General features: G+C 41.8%; 1 protein-coding gene and 1 long non-coding RNA gene across 2 annotated transcripts in view; both read right to left on the minus strand.

Moving 5' to 3' along the window:
* Window positions 1–20,382, minus strand: part of LOC126367003 (dedicator of cytokinesis protein 3) — a 69,974-nt gene that overhangs the window by 23,400 nt on the left and 26,192 nt on the right. Inside the window, exons 5-14 of the mRNA XM_050010352.1 lie at window positions 7,967–8,081; window positions 5,332–5,619; window positions 4,371–4,583; window positions 3,826–3,925; window positions 3,360–3,595; window positions 2,851–3,010; window positions 2,059–2,182; window positions 1,385–1,539; window positions 722–890; window positions 188–322 (exon numbers count right to left, since the gene is read on the minus strand). Coding sequence (XP_049866309.1) covers window positions 188–322; window positions 722–890; window positions 1,385–1,539; window positions 2,059–2,182; window positions 2,851–3,010; window positions 3,360–3,595; window positions 3,826–3,925; window positions 4,371–4,583; window positions 5,332–5,619; window positions 7,967–8,081 — 1,695 coding nt within the window. The remainder of the gene's footprint in view (window positions 1–187; window positions 323–721; window positions 891–1,384; window positions 1,540–2,058; window positions 2,183–2,850; window positions 3,011–3,359; window positions 3,596–3,825; window positions 3,926–4,370; window positions 4,584–5,331; window positions 5,620–7,966; window positions 8,082–20,382) is intronic.
* On the minus strand, window positions 8,258–18,403 carry LOC126367140 (uncharacterized). Its single transcript, XR_007566439.1, has 2 exons — window positions 18,285–18,403; window positions 8,258–8,460 (listed from the first exon to the last, which is right to left on the minus strand). It is a non-coding gene; the product is annotated as an uncharacterized LOC126367140 (long non-coding RNA).

Below are 20,382 nucleotides of genomic sequence, written 5' to 3' on the forward strand. Positions count from 1 at the left end.
TTTTAAGACAACTAAGTGTGTCTCCTCCGCGTTATGACTTGCGGGTCAATAAATACTGTTTCAGTTTCGACTAATAGGCGCGAGCGTAACCGTGCATTCCCGCAGATTTAGTTAAAATGTCTCCTAGACATGTGATGTGATGTGGATTTCGTTTTAGAATAAACTATTTATTTGAATGGATACATACTTGTAGACTAATGCAGCGGAGAAATGTTCTTCAATGTAGACGTCGAGCACAGGACGGAAGTGTTGGAAGCGACTCTCGTCTAGTAGACTGCAGATTGAAACTAGCACTAGAAATACCGTGCCTGAGTGAGGAGTGCTGTCAATTGAAAAAAAAAATCTTTTTAAACTTTGTCGCTGGACTGGTAAAGAAAAAGACTTGTTCAGTAGTTGGCCAGTGATGTGCCGTTCCCGGGACTGTTCTCAAAGTGAGAATGTTCCTGTTGTAAAAAGTCTTGAATGGTAAGGACACTGGCAGCTTTTTTTCCGAATTGTTCTGTTTTCTCTCAACTCTGATCTGCCTAAAGGATAGGTAATAGAGCTCTTCTTACAACTTTTGCGCCGTTAATTCCCAGAATGTTCCTTTAAGAACATTGACGGGTACGGCACGTCACTGGTCAAATCCGTCAAAGATTATATCATATTATGTGCCCCGGATAAGCTGAACAAATATCATGTTTAATTAATCTGTCTGTTGTATCGTACGTTGACGACTTACCTGTTGCCATCTTCAGTAGAAAACAAAGCGAACAGAGCGTCGAGCACATCCCTAAGGAACTTGATCAGCTCTTCGCAACTGAGGCCATCGCCCAATCGCAACACTCGCAGTAATGTCTCTTGAACTTTTTCTGGTCGCGCACGCCATTGTAGGAGCGCTAGTAGATCCTCTGTGGAAGACAAATTGTAATAAATATTGGTTATTTACTAAGAAACAGCAAGTAACAAACAGTTGTTAGACACAAGTAATATTTTTAAAAGAAATTGTGCTTGAACATTATAAAATAATTGGGGATGTCTTTAGAAAAGCTTTAGTATGAATCAATTGACGAATGTGGAGGAAGCAGGAGAAATATGTCAAGATCGAGGCAAATTGAATTACATAGTCTCTAATTACCCGGGTGAGAATTAGGCGTGATTATATTTATGTATATTAAAATAATCAGGGTTACATGAACTTATTTTCAATGGTTCTTTTGATTATGAACAAAATAAGTTAGCCTTCTGTATAGAAATGTGTGGAGCTTTAGAGTGTTTTAGTAAAATTGCAAGGAAAATAACTTATCGCGCATGCGATGCAGAAGATCGTCATAATTGAAGCTACTTTGAATAAAAAGGTTACTCATTGGTTTAGGTACTTGCTAACCATAAGAAGCAAACTTACCATTCTGTGTGAGTTTCGTAGAGCACAGCAATGTGCTAATAGTGCAGTTCTCTTTTGAGCTGCGTTGAAAGGACGCAACGGCGCCGTTGACGGGTGCCGCGCGGCCCGTGTCATTAGCGCAGGACGGGAGAGACAGATAGGTCGCATTGGCTAGTCTGGAAGAATTATTATAAAGATATTCAGGGACTAGCTCACCATGGACACTTCATAAAAAATATCATTTCAAACAGTCCGCGTCCCCGCCTTTACTCCTTAGCAGCTTACGGCCATTTAAGGCTAAAGTAAGACCCAGAGGGGGTGAGGTGGGCACCCGATACGCAAATGCGTATCGGTCAAATGACCGTTCTATGCGTAGTGTTACTCTATGCCCATAGCCTAAACGCGTCTGTTGTGTGTGTGTCATTTGATCAACAACGATAAGAGATCTCGGGCTGTCAGACATTGGATCAATGAAATTTTTGTGTCCAGCTGTTCCGTGAATCGAAGGATTTCCGTAGGCGCTTATGCAACCCTTTGCAGGTGTTGAAAACAACCTCCACCAATCTGTAGTAGAAAATTGCGGTGGAATACAAAAAAAAAATACACCTAGATACGTTTTTTTAGTAAGTCGTATCTGTACATTTCCTTTGTATTGTTTCCACAGATTGAATGAGGTTTCCACCAAACCAACTTACTTGTTAGGATCGTCACACTTGTATACGTAGAGTTCATGAGCTCCGTCTCGCAATGTAGCGCCACTCGCTTCCATTAGGCGGGCGAAAGCAAACCCGAAAAGTTTCCTCTCGTTCTTGTCTCGAGCTGAATAATAAATGGCGTTGACGTTAGATTAAATGGTATCTTTGCATGTTATATATTCATATTAAATGCATATATTATGTAGGATTCTTCAAACTTAACAAGAATTACATAAAAGAAGGAAGTAAGTGAAGTATATACTTCTTTTTGCCGTGTTATTTGGCGTTTATTGGTGAAAGTCCATGTTTGGATCATAAATGATTATCACGTGCTCCTCAGTGGTGAAGGAAAACATCGTGAGGAAACCCACATTCCCGAGAAATGAATTATCGGAGATATGTAACCTAATCTGGGCTGGAGTTCCCTTCGCGGGTTGGGAGGTCAGACAGGCAGCTGTTTCTGTAAAAAACCGGACCTGTCAAATCTTCAGGTTAGGTAAGCGGACTCTGTGAAAAAAAACGGGATAATGCTAGGGAGATGATTGGTGGAAACCCAAGATTTTTGTCACGGCTACATCAATAGCGTGCAAGTCTCGTATTGAGTCTTATCGTCTAATAATGGAAAAAACTTACGTAGTTTCCAGTATTTGCCTGGTTAATGGCTCGCCCCCTAATACATGACACTCAAACAACTGGCGAGGAGTGGTTGTATAATCTATATGCCTCAGCCTACCTCTTCGGGGATACAGAGTTACACAGGTCATGCTGTTATATTGTTGTAACATAACTTACTGGAGCAATGTCGGAACTCGAGGCGCACGTGTGCGTTGGTGAAGGTGTCCAGCGGCACAGTGAGGCGCAGTTGTTCGCCCCAGGCGGGGCTGTTATTATGGTACAACACTAGGGACTCGTAGGAAGTGGACCCTGTGCCACTTGCGCCCCATACGCAGTCCTGCAATTTAATTCATTAAAATAAATTGCTAATATAGAAAGATTTACGCTTGACACTTGGTTACTTACCAAGGTAAATTATATTGTTGATTAGACCGCTAGATGACGCTGACTTAAATTCCCAATTACTTTATAACTGACGAACTTGTCCAGTACAATCGAGCAAACTAGCGAATACAGCAGTAGCGAGGACATTCTTAGCTCAATAAATAAACTAATTAATCAATCTTATTTCGGTGCTCTCGCCACCGCGTTCGAACTTTTCCTTCTCCAAGGTCAAAGTCGTTGCTACTGGATAGATCCCGAGATGCCACTCACTTATATTATCTACTAGTTTCACAGAATCTCACCTGAATAACTTGTCCAGTACTATCGAGCACACTGACAGTAGCGAGGACATTCTTCGCGGTGCTCTTTCCACCGCGTTCGAACTCTGCTTTCTCCAAGGTCAAGTAGAGGTCGTTGCGGACGTCCCCAGGCATGATGACGTCAGGGAAGCCTCGTTTGGCAGTCACCGTGGCTCCTGATGCCACTGCCTCTGATATGCTGCCCGAGTTGGTCAGCAGACGGAGTGCTACCACTATTCCTGAAAATGTAACGTGTGTATCGTTTATGTAACCAACTCGATCATTCTATGTATAGGCGATAAAAGGAACGTCCTTTGCAAGTAGACGTCATATAGATGCAAGTAGATACGTATATGTTAATATACGTATATTAGACTTACGAAATTACAACTGTTCTCTTGGAGTCTAGATCTTTGGAATTACTGGAAATCTTTTTATGCTAAGATCCTTTACTAATGTAAATCCTTACCGTAATTTGGTTGTCCGGGAAGGATGTTGCACTTGTTTGTTTGTTTACGTATAAGCATGTCATGTAACTGATGGAAGTCTTTCTCTTCGCATTGATATACCTGAAAATATTATTACAAACAATCAATTATGAAGTGAGGTAGCAGGAATATAACGTTTAGATAAGCCACCTGCACCTATAGGTCGCCTAGCAACCGGTCTCTCATACACGAGCTACACTACGCTATGTAGCGATATGTATAGAACTACCTATATGGAACTGCCACTGCTATAGCTATAAGCCATGCATATTTTTATACTATTATAGGTTATGCAGCTTAAAACTACAACATATTTTAAAAGTATACTCCTTTTCAACGTGGTATGTGCAGCTGTCGCAGGAACTCAATAACAGACAAGGCGCCAGCGCCGTACTACTCTGGATTAGTATCCATGATTGGATTAGTTTTAGTACGGTGCTGGCGTCCTAGTACCTAGTGGCAGGAGTCCGGGTTGCTTAGTGCAGTGGCAGTCCACTCATACACCAATTCAAAAGCTTTAACGTACTTTGAAGGTATACTCCTTCTCAACAGAGCTCTGCGCGGGCTGTCGCAAGAACTCGGTGAGAGACAAAACTCCAGCACCTAGCGGTCGCCTAGCAACCGGCCCGCGTCTTTCCCCCGTACCACTTCCACTGCTGCCAGCTCCCGACCATCGACCCACTCGGATCACCCACGCTACTAGCCATAGCTCGCGCGTCAGGTCTGTTGTTGATAGGTCCTGAAAGGGAAATTGGTGAACTTGAGGCATGATTGTGGATGTGTTGTTTTCAGTACAGTTCCAGTGCCATAATCTTCTACTTCTTTCGTGTCGATGACAAGTCGAACCGTGTGTCATAAAGAAGTCGAGTGCCATAATAATAGGCTAGTTTCCAACTAGTCAAATCAGTTACTTTTTACTAAACGTCAAAACACGAAATTACTTTGGAATTTGTATGAAAAAGCAACCTGCGATGTCATAGAAAAACGTGATAAAATGTCCACACCAACCAAAAAACAAATACACGGCACCTATAATATAAATAATAAGCACGCATAAGCTGTTTCCTTGAAAACCTACGCATTTTACTAGAGTACGTTCACATCAGTTGATAAGTACGACCGAATCAGGCATCAGATGTGATTAGGCGAACATCAGAACCGTAGGTGGTCAATAGAAGACAATGATACTTTATCAAAAGGTCAGTGATCTGTCCTGTATATGTAAATTGTCACGTGTCTATAAATGGAAAACTTTGATTTGGCACTACTTTAGTGAGACGTAGGTTATTGAGCTACACTCTGAATGTACTAATCAGTGTATACTTGTGAAGTATTTAGAGACAAAAATATACGGCTTCTTCTTAAAGTTCAAAACTGAGATCTGCTCCAAATTTATGTATTTACGGGTCAAATGTCAGTAACAAGACAGATGATCAAAGAAATAAAATGTAAATGGATATCCAGAATATTGACCAAATATTACTTACCGCAAACAAAGTACTGTTCGCATGCAGTCGATCCACGTAGTTTGAGAACCCATCTCTTGCTATTCTGACTCTAAATCTCTCCGACAAAGGTTGACCTCGTCTCGCATCATGAAGCCATAGTAGCAGTTCTGCTTCGTCTCCGCCGGCCGTGTGACCGAAGTCTCTCATACTGCACATGAGGTGGTGGGATTGTACTGTAGTGGTGGTGGTGGGAGTGGTGCCATTGGTGAGGGTCCCGGAGTTGAAACTGCTGCCGGAACCACCGGCCCGACGCAGCGTGCCGCGCCACTGGAAGTACAAAATCAAAATTTTGACGATGTTCAAAGTAGCATTATCGAAGAAACTCTCAAAGTCAAGAAAATCCACATTCTTTAGTTTTATTTGCTTCGGAAAAGGATTAATAGATGTAAAACGCTGTGCTGGAAAATGCTTAGAGTACCAATCCTATTTGCCTATTTACCAGTAGGAATTTGATACTAATGTTTTCCAGGGAGTACCACTGCAGCATCAAGGAAGCTGATGTGTAGAAGACGGAAGGTTATCTGTAGTAGGCAGAGATGAACTGATGAGGTAGAATCGGGAATTCCACAGCAACGAGATAGTGGCTACATTATGGCCCGTTTTACTTAATGTTGATGATTTATTTAGGACGAAAAGAAATATCAATGAAACGTGTGTAAGTGGTAGTCAGTAGAAGAAGGCCTAGGCGAACATACCACGACCAAATCCACTTTTTTTGACGTGACTTATTGTAGATTTGCCACAGATGGCTTTAACTACTTGGCCGGACAAATGGGGAGCGCTGAAGGCTCTCACCCGGTACAACGTTTAAGACAACAGGCCTGAGGGTGCCCAGTTGGGCGCGAACCTCGGTTCAGGGCGTCGTCTGAGAGAAAAAATATTTGAAAGAATTAATCAACCCTAGTAGGTCGATAGCGATAAGCGCTGATTGAGGGAAATCGTCGACCACGCCAGCGGGGTCGTTATCGGGGTACGACCAAATCCAGAATGTTTTAAAGAAAGGCCAAGTCATGAATACTGTAAATCAAGAGTGGAAGAAACGAAAAAGATGTGTCAGGATATTAGTAAGTGGAATTTCTATAATATAGAACGAAACTTCCGAGTTGCAGTTAGTAAATTTTGACTGTCTCTTACACTTATTTATACAAGTAACTATGATTTGTATTGACAAACAATGACTTTAACATTGACGTGCATTCTGCCACCACAAAATATATGTTTTAAGGTTTAATTAATGTATCCTTAAGGATAACCACAAAATATGAATTAGGTACATTTTATGTACTTTATATGGGTATTGCGGTCTAACAAATTATTGTACATAATTACTGCTTGAGTAGGTATTACTTTGTTTGTTTTCCCCGTAGGTGCCAATCATATTGATTAATTACTTGAAATATAGTTCGCCGTTCAATTTGATGTAAGTGATTGCGGTCATTCTAGAGAATCATCATTTTAGAATAATTAAACAACAAACCAAAAATAAATACGTAAGCCACGTTAAGCCGTTGGTCCCGGTTACTACTTACTGATGTAAGTATGTAGTCGTTACATGAGCCATATCAGGGGCCTTTGGCGGCTCAGTAATAACTCTGACACCAGGTTTGATGAGGTTAGTATTCCACTTCACAACCCACACGATAAGAAGGAGAGTAATTAGGCAGAGAAAAAGAAAGTAGGGTGAATCACGAGTAACGAGTTTCATGGGGATCTTTGCCCCAGTAAGTTTTCTTCTCGTTATAAAGAAAGATAAGTTGTGCCTTGTCTCTTTCTTCTTGTTATCAAATTGTGCTTTGTGTTTTCCTCTGTGCAATAAACTATTAAATAGTTTCGGTCCTTTTGGCACTTTTGGGCCAGATTTTACAATCTGCTTTTCTACATTAAGAGAGACACAAAGCATAACCTGTTCTTAGAAAGTTATAAGTCAGCTCCATTGGAATACTACCAACTGTACAGTTTCCAACCTGACAATCTAACATACCAATACAAGTTGTGATTTCGTAACCCAATCCCTGTCGGCATGGACCAGTCATGTCCTTATATGCGATGTTATCTTGTCTCTAAGCCGTACAAGGCAACACAGACAGACGTTAGCGCAGACTTGCTGCGTTTGCACTGAGGTACATGATCTGTTGAAGGACTTTCATCATGAGTTTCTGCTTTGATTGGCGTTTTAAGTTATTAATAAGTATCACGCCACCTGGCAACAGCATAGAAAGTTCAGCAATTATAAATATAACTATTTCAAACTTTATTTTTGAATTTCTTCTTACTTCATACGATTTCTTAGGAAGTTCGATGCTGATTATTGTATCAGCTATGTCATATTGTATCAGCTATGTCATAGAAGTCGATGTAGCGGACTTATTTCAGGTGATTTTTGTTTTTATAGCACTAACCCGTGCTTAGGGAAACTCACAAAGAGAAAGCTTAAATGAAATATTCTGTATTTTTTTTTATTTCATGTGATAGAACGACAAACTGTCTCTGTACAGTCAGTTCTTCAAATTTGTCTTGGAACGCCAATGACGGTATAGATAATGGTTTGCAGGTATATCTATGTACTAGGTCAGCGAGTTTCTATAAAACATCGAACATTAATATAGGTACTTACTGCTGCCGCTCTCTCAGCACTCTCGACATGCACTCTGTAAAGCTCTACGAGGCTGATATCCTCAGGGTCCACTGCCTCTGCGCCCTTCCGTGGCACTAGCTCCAGACCAAGTTTCCTGTGGCAAAGGAGAGAGAATTTTAATGATACATGTTTTAATTACCTATATATAAAAAAAAACATATGGACAGGGAAGAGCGTTCTCTCTCTAACACAGCCTCTCTCTCTCTCTCATTCCTTCTAAAAGAAAGTGAGATAAGGGAGACGAATGGTAAGTGAGACGCTTCTTTAGGCTCTTTTTTTTTTTTTTTTTTTTTTTTTTTTTTTTTTTTTTTTTTTTTTTTTTTTTTTTTTTTTTTTTTTTTTTGACGTGACTTATTGTAGATTTGCCGCAGATGGCATTAACTACTTGGCCGGACAAATGGGGAGCGCTGAAGGCTCTCACCCGGTACAACGTTTAAGACAACAGGCCTGAGGGTGCCCAGTTGGGCGCGAACCTCGGCTCAGGGCGTCGTCTGAGAGGAAAAATATTTGAAAGAATTAATCGACCCTAGTGGGTCGATAGCGATAAGCGCTGAATGAGGGAAATCGTCGACCACGCCGGCGGGGTCGGTATCGGGGTCCTGAAGTGTTTGGTGTCGCGAGCTGATTGGCTGCCTCTATGGCTAGAGTAATCGGGTCGTCGGGATCGTATATTACGTCCTTCGGACGCCGATACTTTTCAGTACCGTCCCTAAGCGGGATGTATTCGGAAGCCGCAACTACCAGGGGATTTGGGTGGTGCGGAGCAGAATCGAAAAAACGTTTGGAAGCTAATTTGAGCCATTGGGCAATGGTTGGCAGACCTAGGTCAATGTGCAGATTTTCATTGCGAAGGAACCACGGAGCTCCCGTGGCTTTCCGCATGAAACGATTTTGTATTACCTGTAGACGGTGGATTTGAGAGGGACTCGCATGAGCGAAAACTACCCCTGCATAGGTCATGATCGGACGGATGCAAGTCGTGTAGATTTTGACCTTATTCCTAAGGGACAATTTACTTCGCTTGTTAAGGAGACAGTGAAGACGGCCCATTACAAACGCGGCGCGATCGCGCACATGTTTGATATGGGCCTTGAAAGTAAGACGTCTATCTAAGACTACGCCGAGATATTTGACTTGCTCCTCCCAAGGGATCGGCTTGCCAAACATCTTAATGATTTTAAGTTGACGGCGTGACCGTGGCGTGTTATAATAGCCCTTTGAAAAGTACACCGCTGCACTTTTCTCCGGGTTTACCTCGATTCTCCATTTGCGAAACCACTTGCCCAAGGCATTGGCCGCGCGTTGGAGGATTCCGGTCATCATAACTCGACCACGGCACGAAGAATAGATGGCTGTATCATCCGCAAATAAAGCTAATTCGGTATTAGGGGATTTGGGAATGTCACTAGTATACAATGAAAATAGTAAAGGGGAGAGGACGGAGCCTTGTGGGACTCCGGCATGTATCGGGTGCGGTGACGAGAGCGTCCCTTCCACGCGGTAGCGAAAGGTTCGATTTGAGAGGAAGTCTCGTATGATGTGCACGAGACGGTCTGGCACTCCCAGTGAATAAAGCTTGTAGATCAAGCCGTTGTGCCAGACTTTGTCGAACGCTTTCGCCACATCGAAGAAGAGCGCTCCCGTAGCGACAGGTTTTTTTAAGTTTAATCTACTGGAGATATGTTCAACAATACGGTGCACTTGTTGAACGCAGGAGTGTTTGGTTCTAAAACCAAACTGCTCTGGTGGAATAAGACTATTGGATTCGGCGTAGTCCCGTAATCTAGCAAATATGAGCCGCTCATAAATCTTTCCCATGGTATTGAGGAGACTTATAGGGCGGTAACTGGAAGGTTCGTTTTTAGGTTTCCCAGGCTTTGGTATACCAATTACAATTGCTTCTTTCCACTGCTGTGGAAAGACGCAGTTGCTCATGGCGACGTTGAATATTGCCGTTAGTAAGCAGATGAGGGGAGCACCGAAGTTTTTAAGGACACGATTCGTGATACCGTCTGAGCCAGGGGCTTTTCGGATATGAAATCTTTTGATGATACCTAGTACCTCTTCCTCAGTAACCTGTGGAAGAGGAGGATCGGTGGGAGGTACAGAAGCCCTACGCTGAACTTCAGAGTTCACCGTCGAGAGGTGCCTACGATCGATAGGGAGAGTACTGGGCGAACATTGGGCTTCGAGACTGTCGGCAAGGCATTCGGCTTTTTCGTCATCGTCAAAAGCGGGGGGTTGGTTAGGCCTATTGAGAGGAGGAGTAGGAACAACCGTATCCTTTTGAAGAGACCTAGACAGCTGCCAGATGGCCTGGTGGTGGGGCTCAATGCCGCTCAAAAGATTATCCCACCGATTCTGTCGCATGTCATTAATACGTTTTCTTACAGTATGCTGCAAGAGACGCAAATGACGGCGACATTCCTCGGTGCGATTGGAATCATATGCGCGGGTGGCTGCGTTTTTCTCCGTTAGCAGATCACGGATGTCGGTAGGCAGTTTCCAGCGATGGTCTTCCATCTCCGGAACCTGTTTTGAACTTTCATTCAAAACCGACCTCACGTGATCCGTGAGGGAGTTAATAGCTGTCGAGGCCTCCTCTAAGGAGACTATTTCTACTGGGATACTATCTAAGTATACTGAACTAGAAGACTGGAGGCCTTCGGCCACCTTCTCCCAGTCCAGTACTGTCTTAGGGGTTGCTGGATTATCAGGGGCGTCTAAACGGGAGCCTAGTTTTAATATAACAGGTCGGTGGTCGGATTGTAACTCGTGTAGTACTTCTATAGAACATAGACGTAAGTTTATGTTCTTTAGAAGCGCCAAGTCGAGTATTTCTGGTCTGTGGTTCAAGTCAGGGGGATATCTAGTGGGCTGCAATGGTGTTATTATATCATAATAGAGGGGCTCGGCTAGAGTTTCTAATACCCTGCCTCTTGTGTTTGTTGTTAAGCAACTCCAAGAAAGATGTTTAGCGTTAAGATCGCCTGCAATTATGACTGAATTACTGAGATTAAAGAGGGCTTCGAGGTCACTTCTAAGTAACCTCTTAGAGTTATTAGGAGATAGATAAGCCGACACTAGTGTGATTGGCTGATGTCCTGTCATGCCCACTCGACAGATCGAAGCCTCAATGTCAGTGAGGGCAGGCGGGTCTATAGGTATACAGTGAAGTGACTTTCTATAATAAATGAGAGTGCCCCCTTTGGGCGCAAAGATCCTGTCGTTTCGCACTAAATTATAATTCGCCATCTTGGGGTCGCGATTAGAGGGTTTGAGGAAAGATTCCTGCACTAATAAAATATCTACCTGATGATGTTTTACAAACTCGTGAATCTCTGCACGTTGACCTAAGATGCCATCAGCATTGAAAAAACCTATTGTAAGGGAACGCGGTTTGACTCTACTTTTATTCGTACAATCCATTATTAGGCTTTAAATTGGGACAGGGAGTCTAATAAACTGTCAAGTTGACTAAGGGCCGACTTAAAGAGAATACTAAATTCCCTAAACTGGTTGACAGGAAACGCAGAGGCCTGAGGGGCCATCGCAGGAACCGGATGAGGCGCAAGAGTGGCTGCAGGAATACCTAAGTTGCTACTAGGTTGGGCGCGGAGCGGATTTGTGGGTCGGACGATTGCCGGGGGACGAATCCATGCGGATGGACGCTGTGGCGCGAGTTTGGTCTGCGTGAGTGGCAGAGCCGGGAAATCGCGAGTAGAGTGCGAGGAAGGGGCCATATGGGCCTTAGTGGGACCGGGTTGGGAAGCTGCAGCGCGGGCTGCCCTTCGTTGAGCTACCTTATGGTGGGTGCGTGGAGCCTTGGTGCATCCGCGATAGTTCGCAGGATGACCTTGCTGACCACACAGCACACAGCTAGGGGGTTCCACCTCGTTTTTGCCTCTAAGGCAATCCGAGGTAGCGTGATCACCTAGGCACTTTACGCACCTAGGCTTGGCATGACAATGCCTACTAGAATGCCCGTAAAGTTGGCATCTATGACATTGCGTTGGGGGGCCTCCCTTATGGGGAGTTTCAACTTTAAGGCCAGATAGACCGCAACAAGTCTTCAGGTTGAAGATCTTCTTGCCCTCATCCGTCCTTTCTAATATAACGGTGACCATGTCGTACGGGACTTGGCCACGACCGCGGTGCATACGGTGCACCTCGAGAACCGGAAAACCGTTTTTAATAAGGTCCTCCTTAACAAGAGTGGTTTCCCACTCCTTAGGGATTCCCTTTAGAATAATACGGAGGATACGTTCCTCCGGGAGGGCGTAGGTATGGAATTGTATTCCTCTACCTTTTAGAATCGAAGTGAGCTTTCTATGCTCAGAAGATGACGGGACCTGGATTTTGATCCCATCTTGGGTCGTGCGGGCGCTGGTGATTACGATGTTCTCCTCTTTCGCCCGAAGGGAGACTTCATTCCACCTATTTTTGTCCCTCATGTACAAGGGCGGAGGGGTGGGACCTTTTTGTACTTCAGTGACAGCCTTAGAAGGGCTGGAAGGGACCTTACGGACCTCGGGGATGGAAGAGGGGGGGATCGACGTTCCCGAGGACGTTTTCTGAACCTTAGCAGGCTCAGATTCACGGTGACGGCGGGCTCGTTTTCCCTTACGGCCCTCCACGAGCGTGAATATGTCCTCCGAAGAGGACGACTCCACACACTCCGACGACGAATCGGACTCGGCAACGTCCATACGAACATCGCACGATACCTCATCGTCACCGGCGAGGAGGGAAGCAGGGGAAGGAGATGACGCGCGCGATTGGGACAAAGCTAGAGACGCGGCGGGGCGGGCAGGGCCGGGAAACGACGCGAAGGACGCGGTGGGGCAGGGGGTCGCGGGGAGACTGGGTGACGAAGCGCGGTCGGCACGAGGGCTATCAACGCGAGGCGCGGAAGGCAAGGTTAACGCCGCAACTTGAGGTACTAATCGGCATATCTCAGCGTAAAGCGCGCTGCTTTTATCCGCTAGGATATGCGTCAAAATGAGTTTACCGATTTCGGCCCACAGCTCGGAGCTGTCGGCCATTTTTAAGGGACGGCCAATCTGCTATAGAATAATTACTACCGCTTCGCAAAAGCGTTCCTCAGAGAATAAGCGGCGCAAGAAACTCTGAGGCGATCGCTCGCTAACTTTCGCAACTCGAGTGGGATTGCTCGAGGGTGTGTGAGAGTGAGTTTTGCCTCTTTGGTTGGGGTTAACAAAGAGGATGTGTGCTTATGGTGTGCCCTAAGCTGGTATCCCTTTGCCGATCTTATTGTGCAAGAGGGTTCCTATGCTCTAAGTGCGGAGGGTTTTTACACCCCGAAACACGAAGAGAAAAGAATAAGGGGTAGAGATTGGTCACTCTACCCCGGGTGACAGCTAGAGTCGACTAGGGTAGACCCCAAGGCCGGTGGTTCTAGCCCCGTCCGGGTAATATGCCTGCCTCAAAGTGAGGCAAGCGGACGCCCCAGGGCCACGTCCCACTCAGCTTAGTTAACACCGCAAGGTATCCACTGAGGACCACGAAACTGTGGTTTTAAATTAAGATCGATGCAACTGTAAAATAACAGTCGTTATTTTAACCTTGAAACTTAGATAAGCCAGCAAGTTCTGAGAAGAACTATTGTTGGCTCAATGAATGGCGGCAGGGTCACGCCAGCAGGTAGCCGGCAGACAATGGCGGCACGGGGCGCGGGGCGCGCGGCGGGGGGCTGCGGGGCGCAGCGCGGGGAGCTGCGGGGCGCAGCTCGGGACCTCTGAACAAACGACCGTTCGGGACGGCCGCTCGACGCAGAGTGACTTTAGGCTCCATTATTACGCACTATAAAGAGATATAGTGGTCAAACTTGAATCTATTTTTACAAGGACTAACTGACTTTCAAATAATGCCTGTTTTGAATTAACATGAACCAGGGCACAGGTTTCTATGGCTATTGTGAGTGTTGTTTTATATGCACAATTCGTATCAATTTGCATAGTGAATTAATGCTGTATGAAAAAGTGGGTTTACAATTTGTATAAGTCAATTTAATGGACAAATCTCTGGTTCAAAACTTGCATCACGTTGTAGACATCTAGTGAATGATTAATTAATTATTCCTGTTCTTTCGAGATCCAAACTGGTTAAGTGTAAAGCAATGTAAGATATCAATTCTAAGAATTGCTTGTCTAATACCCGCGATTGGTGTTTATGGAATTTAAAATGGTATGTAAAATGAAACAATAAGTAGGACAGTAAAATGATGACAATGTCGACGCTCTGTAACCACAAGCGCCATAAAACCGCAGTCATGAATTTCAATAGCGAATCCAAACAAATGTATGCAAGAATGCCGAAACGTTGGTTGCAAAAAAACATGGCGTTCACATCGTGTGAACGGTCTGAATCATAAAAGGATTCGAGGAATCCGACAAGCGGATACTATGCAGGCAACCACGGTAAAGTGGCCAAACCGTTACTTTCAATAGACTTCACCGCAGAGAAATGACCCCTTAAACAGCGAGTACATTAAACAATCCATTCATGCGTATCTCGATGCATATATTTTAAGAAAAGCCTACAAAACTTAATCAAAGTCTTAAGTCCAAAATTAATTTCGTTTTGAACGAAACTGAGATGCGAAACCAATTTCTTGCAAATCGATAAACGCTCCTAATCATCCCGTCGATGCCCGCGTCGAAATAAAAGGCGCCAGAGATCGCAATAATAAATAATACGTCGAACAAAAACTATTTTAAAAGGCGAATTAGACGAGCGGATAATCGGTCACGTAACCATCGTCGCAGACCGAGCTTTCAATCAACTTGAATAAATCTTAGCAATAACACAATCTATTTTAAACTTTATCTCAAGGGAAAACGAAACATGTTGTGCTGTGAGGTTTTTATCAGTCTATACATATTACACAAGAGTCGTTTGTGTGAAAAGTTGAATTCCTTTTAAAACTTTCGCATTGCATGCTTGCGAGTAAGACAGAGAGATAGCAACTGAATAAAAATGTTTTTTTTTTTATCTCAAGAATGTATTGTAGTGTCAATGCAGATGATGTAATTAATGCTGTTTATTGACCCGCGCTTAAAACAGCCTTGTTTATGCAAAAACTGGTTCAGTTGCAACCACAAGAAATTAGTCAACATTTTGAGAAATCCTTTTAACAGGACTTGAAAGGAAAAAGAATTTCGCGAACTATGACTGTGACCGGTGTGAGTCATTAGGCAAATTGTTTATATATAGCAATATAAGACACACCTACTATTAACTTATCTACAAATTGATAGATGGTTAAGTAAGTAGCAACTGGGCGACTATGTACCCTACCGAGCGCTCCAATGAGTTAGCTATCCAGTTTATTTTGCAAACACTTGGCTTTGCATTTACCACACTGACTAAAGAATATTTTAAAAAATAATTAAGAAACACTTATTTTCTTTTACAGTCCAGGTGAAGTAGTAAATATTTATTAAATAGTCTAAATTTTATTATGCAAATAAGGATAATAATTTTATGAACGTCGTGAAAAGGGATTCCCTTCAAGTTTATGAACGTGAATTAATTCACATATTAGTTCAGCGAAATGCGTCAATACCGCCAGATTTTTTATATTATTTATGAATCATATTAAGGCTGCGGTAGAAACTCGTCAACAATGTAATAATTTTCTTAAAACACATTCAGTTTCTTTAGCTAAAAGCATACCTCCAACTATTTAAGCACACAATATTGACAATATTCAGTATTTAAAACTTTATATCTATCTACAACGTTAAATAAATTTCCTCCTCATCTTTTTTTATTAGAGACAATTTTTTTTTAAACTCTTAAGTTATTTTTTCCAAAGAAAACTGGGCTTCACTTTACAATGCAATTATATTACATTTGATTTCATATTATTAAACAATGTGAAGATATAGACTTATTTTTCCGCATGCAAATAGTAATAAAAACTTTCATGGATATAAATGATTATCATTGAAAATTTGTACGTACCTACTACATGATATTACAACCAAGTTAATATAACTCATAACCTAGTTTTAAAACCCAAATTCTTAACACCATTGATGTTTCATCAGGTTTCATCGTGAAGTAATCACTAATATCATTATGCATTGGCTGGCATTCTCAATTAGAATATACGAGTCATATTGTGTTGTTAGTGTTTCGTATATAAATAAAAAATAAAACAAAATTGGATAAAAGGCAAATGAGTGTTGCTACGGGGAAAGACGAATACAAAAATTGGCGATATGGAAATCGATAACCGACTGATGGTACGGGCAGTGACTGCATCAGAAAAGGTCGCCAAACCAGTTATACCGGCGACACAGTCTGACGTTTCGTGCGCAGGCGCTGCCACCCAATGCGCGAGCACGTTCTTAATTTTTCAGATTTGGTAATTATCTTTGGGAACCGCCTCATTGTTTTAAAGATGTTTCAGAATTTTTGTTATTTTTTATGATTCTTTTTCGCAAGTAAGCCCTACTACACACTACCACATCTTGTTAGAAGACAACTTGTTATAGCACTTGGTATTGAAGTCAGACCCGGACAATCCATACAAAAATCTAATTTTAAGCGCAAGGGAGGCCGACTGTCTGCGCACACTGCCCCTTACTCCTTATCGGCTTACGGACATTTAAGACTAAAGTACGACGAGGGAGTGAGATCGGCACCCGGTACGAATTAGTGCGGAGTGGAGAGTTACCGTACTTACGTTGTATTATTCTTTATTCTATGTTAAAGTCTTAAGATGGGTATGGGTACCAGAAACTTCAACATGTGGAAGAAGCCGTATTTTTTTACAACACGCCCGAGCATACCTGGGGCGATACGAATTCGAAGGGATTCTACCTATTAGCGAGCGAAATCAAAGATGACCAACTCAGTATTAGCGTATAATAAAGAGTAAAAAAAATCACAAAATTATAATAATCTAAAAACCTTACTTTACATCCCGCTGCTAAGCGCCATATAATCAACAATACCTAGGCAATGGGGGTTGCCAGATCTGACGCCAACACTACCCATATGTTTTGTCTTTCCAACAGAAAATATGATTTTATAAATATCTATCTCATCAATGTAACACACACATTCTTCAATTGTCTCATGATCATTTTATATAATTGATTGCCGATTGATATCACCTACTGCCATATTTGGGCCGGGTTGCTCAATCAGCAATTATGTACCCGTACTATTCAGGACTACCAATCAAAGAATATATCCAACTGGAGCAAAAATAAAATCAAAAGAACGTACCTAGCATCAGTAAGCTAACGACATAAATGTGCCTGGTATCTGATCGGAAATCTGCCCCTAAATAGTGTATCATATTCTGAGGTTAGTCGTTTTCTTCATAATTTATGGATCTGCTTAATTGAAGTAGGTAAGGATGACAGTCGTGTAATTATTATAAGTATTGAAGAAGAAGAAAAATAAACATAAAAATAACTGTTATCTCGAAGTTGTGGCTTAAATAATACCTATCGAAAGGATTGGCATGGCAACTGTCGCTTCACAAATATGTGCAGTGCGGTTTATCATTTTATTACGAGGGCTATACGGGTGATTTTCTTTCTCATCTCGAGCGTTGCACAAAATTGCAATGGTGAGAAATAAAGATATCGCTAATGTGGAGCCCACGAGCTGTGCAATTCATACAATATGCATTAACCGGGACGGCACGAATGTTCAACATATCATTATTGACACTAAACAAGCTGCTTACATTGCTATGAGAGCTTTAGACGGCATTGCGTTCTATTTTATCTGCGAATGTTACATAATAGGCACCTATTATTGTAAATTAAAGTGTTCTTTATATTAAAAAAAAATTACAACCACTAATCTGGCACTAAACGATTTGAACATATTATCATTAGCTCTTACTCTAAATAAATGCCATCTCATTTTCAGGCCATCATTTACCGAAGCTAATCTATTCAATAACACTTAATCTTCTTTTTTCGTGCAAATAATAATATAATGGAGATCATTTAACACATTTCTAAATAAAATACCAGACGCTGGTAAATATCATCCATCGTGACAGCCAAACTGGTAAATCCAGTATTGAAAAAAAAAATAGCGCATTCCTCTCAAGCCAGTTAGATATCATAGACATCATACTAAACTAATAAGTATTAGCAACTTTTTTTTTTTGACGTGACTTATTGTAGATTTGCCGCAGATGGCATTAACTACTTGGCCGGACAAATGGGGAGCGCTGAAGGCTCTCACCCGGTACAACGTTTAAGACAACCGGCCTGAGGGTGCCCAGTTGGGCGCGAACCTCGGCTCAGGGCGTCGTCTGAGAGGAAAAAATATTTGAAAGAATTAATCGACCCTAGTGGGTCGATAGCGATAAGCGCTGAATGAGGGAAATCGTCGACCACGCCGGCGGGGTCGGTATCGGGGACCTGAAGTGTTTGGTGTCGCGAGCTGATTGGCTGCCTCTATGGCTAGAGTAATCGGGTCGTCGGGATCGTATATTACGTCCTTCGGAAGTATTAGCAACGCCTACATATATTATGTGAGCAATATTAGGTATGGAGGAATCACAAAATTAAATGCCAATTATTTGGGAACCATTGTCATGTTGAGTTACTCGCCTCTCCAGTTAAGAAGCAATGGCTGACGCGTTTGGAGTCAAAATGTTCAAAAAGACCTGCTCGATAGATTACACATTTTTTCTTCTTGAAAATGGCGAATCCCCTTTAATTTTTCCCTTTTTTATTTTTTACTAGTTGTTATTTTACCTTACAGTGTACTCTACACCAGGTTTGAGGTTTATGTGTATTTTTATAGAGCTAATACAAGATGTTCGTATTTTTTTTGGTGTTATTTAAATATGGACACCTCTCAATTTTACAATTTTTATACTTTAGAACATACACTACTATGGCACTTTTGACGCTTTTCTACAAAATAAGAAAAAAGACACTGAATAAATTGTTTTTTGATTTTTATTATTTATCTTTCTAGTTCGTTTCAAATAATGTATTAGCGAGGCCAAAAAGACTAAAAAAAAATCGATTTTTTTATTACTTGATGTAATACCCGCTATAATAAAGCATATTCTGCGAAAATTTCAACTAGGTAATAGGTTCAAAAGATATAGCCTTTTAAAGGTTTTAGAGCGTGATTTTTCCGTAGTCGGTTTTAGTCCTTAAACTTATATCGTTTTTCGTTTTAGTAACATAAAAAACAAAGACGATGTTCATTTGCAACATGTTGCAACAAGTTCAAGGTTTAAAAAGGAGTCATAACAATGTCCTTAATGGGAGGCAACCGGGGCAACCCCACGTGCTTATCTCCAAAACATTAATTACATTTTGGCTCTTACCTGCCAAGATATGAACGAAGGTGGTATAATGACAGAAAAAGGAAATCTGCAAAGCTTCGACTTGTTTGACACCTCGGATTTAGGAGTCTGTATCATTATTTATATTTAAGTACGATGTTTTATTTTATCTATTTTAAAGGACGTAAGTAACACTAACATAGTTCTTAAGTCATGTGATGTTCGAATAAATAAATCAATTATAATTTTAAAGGTCTGGAAGATATTATAATTTTAAAGGAAAAAATCTGAACAAATTAGTCTCGTCGCAGTCGATAAATTTTAATTGGCTAGAGTATTCATCAAAGCTTTAAATAAAAACATAATGAAGTACACATTCCATAATCACAATATACATTAAAGCTCCCTCACAAAAGCTTCCATGGCTTTACGACGCGCATGTTAAACTATGCGTATTAATTTCATAATGCTGTGCAGAACCTCGGGTATGGAATAAATCCGAGCATGGCGTGTCTTTTTTTTATGTAATCATGCGCCCGCGCAGGGAACAGGTAGATGGTCCGCGTGCCTATGCTATGACAGCGCCCGGGGCCTGATTGAGCCCATTCGAGACCTTTAATTTGCCCTCTTTACAGTCCATACACATTACCCACGATCGGTGCCGTCTTAAATACATGACCTGTTTATTGGTGAAAATTGTGGCTTATTTTGAATAAAAGCAGTAATTAATTTGTAACGATTCATTTTCGTTATAAAAAGAAACACTTGAGAAACACATGGGATGACATTTCGAAGATAGATATTGCAACATACATAGCAATGCTTTCAGAAATTGAAAATTTTGAAGAAATAAATAATTTCAAAAATAATTAAAAACAATACATAACATGAGAAAAATATTTGAATTAATCTTAATATAACTATATTAAGCAGTCGACAAGGTGTTAATTATCAGCCCCAAGCAATTTGGACTCGTTAAAACCAGTAATCATAATCTCGTCTAAAAAAATGGCATACGAAACTTTGAAAGTATTGCCCACGGAGAAAACGCGAGACGAAGTCAAGACCCTCGACAGAACTCGTTCAC

This window comes from Pectinophora gossypiella, chromosome 5 (assembly GCF_024362695.1).
Source record: "Pectinophora gossypiella chromosome 5, ilPecGoss1.1, whole genome shotgun sequence".
In the NCBI taxonomy this organism is placed as follows: domain Eukaryota; kingdom Metazoa; phylum Arthropoda; class Insecta; order Lepidoptera; family Gelechiidae; genus Pectinophora; species Pectinophora gossypiella.